A 3,635-nucleotide genomic window follows, 5' to 3' on the forward strand; every position below is an offset into this window, starting at 1 on the left:
GCGGGGGAGGATCACCTCCTTGGACCTGCTCAAGATGCATCTGTGGATGCATGACAAGGTGCGGTTGGCCTTCCTGACCGCGTCCCCCCACTGTCGGTCCATGTTCATTTTGGCATCAATAATGACTCCCAGATCCTTTTCTGCCTCTGCGCTGACGAGAAGGAAGTTCCCCAGCCTGTAGGTCTGCTGCTGGTTCTTCCTCCCCAGGTGCAGCACCGTGCACTTGTCAGTGTTGAAACCCATCCTGTTCTCATCCACCCACCCCTGCAACCTGTCTAGGTCCAATTGCAGCCTATTCCTCCCTTCTAGCATGCCCATTTCTCCCCACATCTTAGTGTCACCTGCGAATTTGAACAAGGTGCTTTTCACCCCCTCGTCCAAGTCGCTGATGAAGATGTTGAACAGTGCAGGCCTGAGGACTGAGCCCTGGGGGACCCCACTGCCCACATCCCTCCAGGTTGAATAGGACCCGTCCACCACCGCTCTCTGGGTGCAGCCCTCCAGCCAGTTAGTGACCAAATTGACTGTGTAGGTGTCGACGCCACAGTCCCCTAGATTTTTAATAAGAATGGGGTGGGAGACAGTGTCGAAGGCCTTCCTGAAGTCGAGAAAGACAATGTCCACTGCTACCCCTGCGTCTAAGGGTTTTGTGACCTGGTCATAGAAGGCCACCAAGTTGGTCTGACAGGGCCTGCCTCGAATGAACCCGTGTTGGTTGCCCCTAGGCATAACCTCCCCTGCCAGCCCCTCGCGGACATGCGCCAGGATAACTCTCTCAAAAAGCTTACCCAGGACCGAGGTAAGACTAACTGGCCTATAGTTTCCTGGGTCCTCCTTCCTGGTTCCAAATGGGAACCACATTGGCCCTTTTCCAGTCCTCTGGCACCACACCAGAGCACCATGAGTGCTTGTAAAGCTGTGCCAGGGGTCCCGCAATGACCTCTGCTAATTCCTTCAGCACTCTGGGGTGGAGATCGTCAGGACCTGCTGATTTAATTACGTCCAGTCCCTCCAGAAGTTCCCTGACTAGATCCTCACTGACCCTAGGCCTGGGTGCGCCTCCCCTGGGGCCTACGGGGGCCCTGGTGAGGGTGGTGACCCAGTCCCTGCTCAGAAAAATGGAGGCAAAGAAATTGGACTCAGTGGAGTTCAGAGCTGGACTCTCAGAGTTTCTGGGGCAGCTGTCAGCACCCATCACCTCAGGCCCTGCTGGGAGAAGCACATGTGGGACATGTGTGTTTACACAGTATCTGAATGGTTTCATGCTCCACTGGGCTGAGTAGGGCGGGAGGACATAGAGCTGCAGCTCTCTCTTCTGAGAGGAGCAGGGTCCGTGCTTCCTGCCTGCTTCCAGGGCCAGGTCTGGTGCAGGGAATGAGTCCATGAAGCTTTCCCTCTGTCGACAAGTCCCAGGTGGGCTCCATGTCACAGGAGTCTGCACCACATCTAAGGGTTTGGCATGAACCCGAACCTGGACTCTCTGCTGAGTCTCAGCTTCATAACACTCAAGGCCTCAGAGAAGAAACGGGAAGGGGGCAATTCTGGTCATTCACTTCCACCGGCAACACAAAAGCTTCTGAATCCCACCCATTCCGTGGAGCCCTTTAATGCAGCCTGAGACCATGATGAAACACTTCCTCGGTTCCAGGTCAACCTGACCAGGGGAAGCCAGGGAAAGCATCAGCTTCTCTCTTGCCCCACACCGACAGCTACACATAGCCTCTGCATACCACACTGGTTTCCATGGGGGACTACAAATCCTATCATGCCCTGGGAGACCCTGTTACAGAGGTATGGCTACATTGGGCTGGGGAATGAACTCTTACGTTGCTGCGTGAAGATGGAAATATAAGAACACGGTATCCCAGGGAAACCAGATCTGGGCCAATAAATCAAGACAGGAAACCCGATTGTCCCCTGACATCTGTCATTAGAGGGAGAAGGGAACAGTTGCTTGTCTCCACATCCTTGGATTTCACCAACTGGGAACAACACATGTCTAGACACATTGCAGCATAACATACTGTATTCGATGTCAGCACCCTGCACAGGGCAGATCTGCACTTTCTAGGTCCCCCCGACACGCTTGGCAGGAGCATTACTTAGAGCAGAGTCGGGTGGACGGGACAGCCACAACTCACCTGACAGCGGGTCCTCAGACCCTGAGATTTCCCCACAGTCCTCATCATCAGAGACCCAGAGCCCCACTTGTCCTTGCTGGATGCTGCAGATTAAGTCAGGTATAGGGCCTTGATATCCTGTTTGGGACAGTGGTTAAACAGGGTTAGTGACTGGGTACTAGATGCAGAAGAACCAGCTGGGATTTGGGGAACAGATCCAAGGAACTCCAGGTTTCTATTAGGGCCTTGATGGACAAGAGAGCATAGGCATTTAGAATGAAAGAGAAGGCACTACAGGGAGAAGACTTCAAGAGACCATGATCCTTGTCACTCAGGTGGTGCGGGGATGGGCATAGGGAACCAAGCCCCAGCCACTCTCTGGTACAGACAGGGCATTAAACTGACAGTCATCAGGGATCGGTATGAAGATGCACTGATCTGTGACTTGAGAGGGCAGAAATATAAAGCTTTTACTGTTTGCACGGTACCATTAAGAAGACACGTTGGACACACTTGTGGATGGATAACATCTGTCTTATTGGTGTAATTCCAGGCAAAGGAGTGGTCATGAGCTAATTTTCAGTGCGGGTTTAAAGAGCAGGCCCGTGGCAATGAAAAGCATCAATGATAGGTGACTAAATATGAGACTTTTTTTTCTGGAAAAGAGGGTAATTCATCATCACCAGAGCACAGGAAAGGACGATTTTATTATAACTGTATTAGAAGTTGAAGCAGTCATCCCATCCAATCACAGGATCATCCCAGGAGGGGAATGAGTACACAGCCTGGCAAATATTGCAGGGTTCAAAATAGTTCTTGGTGCTCATGGGTATGGACAAAGAAGGCAGAAGGAGACATCTCACAGCATGTGAAAGGACATAACGTATAAGTGGTCTATATGCACTTTGTTCAACTAGAGAAGGCTTTTGAGCACTTCCCTAAGAAAATCCTTTGCGAGGAAATGCAGGGGAAAAAGGCACTTGAAAAGCAAACTGACCTAGTAAAACTTAATATGGACCTCAATCCTGCTCACAAGCCAGGGTGGCCAGAATTTGGTACGGGATTCCAAGGGAGGTGGTGCTCTCCCCTGCCCTCGGGGTCTTCAAGACAAGGCTGGATTGGCATCTGGCTGGGGTCATCTCAGCCCAGCACTCTTTCCTACCCATGGCCAGGGGTTGGACTCAATGATTTGTTGAGGTCCCTTCCAATGCTAGCATCTATGAATCATGTAGTCAAGAAATTGCTCCATATGGAAGCACCAGGAGTTACAAGACTGGGGAGGACAAAAGTGAAGACGTATTGATGAAATGAAGGAGGATCTATCAGTATGAAATGTGAGATGGGTCTGATCACTAACCAAGTAGTGGGGAGAAATATTTAAACCACCAGCCAAAAGTGTTTGTGGGTAAGAGTGTTGAAACACAAGTAGTAAACTATGAAACTCCAGAGATCACACAGAAATACAGGAAGTTGGAAGGGACCTCGGGAAGTCGCATCTAGTCCAAACTCCTGCTG

General features: G+C 51.1%; 1 protein-coding gene across 1 annotated transcript in view; it reads right to left on the reverse strand.

Moving 5' to 3' along the window:
* Positions 1–3,635, reverse strand: part of LOC102385011 (zinc finger protein 883-like) — an 8,497-nt gene that overhangs the window by 3,842 nt on the left and 1,020 nt on the right. The window contains exon 2 of the mRNA XM_025195841.1: positions 2,142–2,258. Within this exon, the coding sequence (XP_025051626.1) occupies positions 2,142–2,258 (117 nt within the window). The remainder of the gene's footprint in view (positions 1–2,141; positions 2,259–3,635) is intronic.

The sequence above is a fragment of the Alligator sinensis genome, unplaced genomic scaffold, assembly GCF_000455745.1.
Source record: "Alligator sinensis unplaced genomic scaffold, ASM45574v1 scaffold1871_1, whole genome shotgun sequence".
In the NCBI taxonomy this organism is placed as follows: domain Eukaryota; kingdom Metazoa; phylum Chordata; order Crocodylia; family Alligatoridae; genus Alligator; species Alligator sinensis.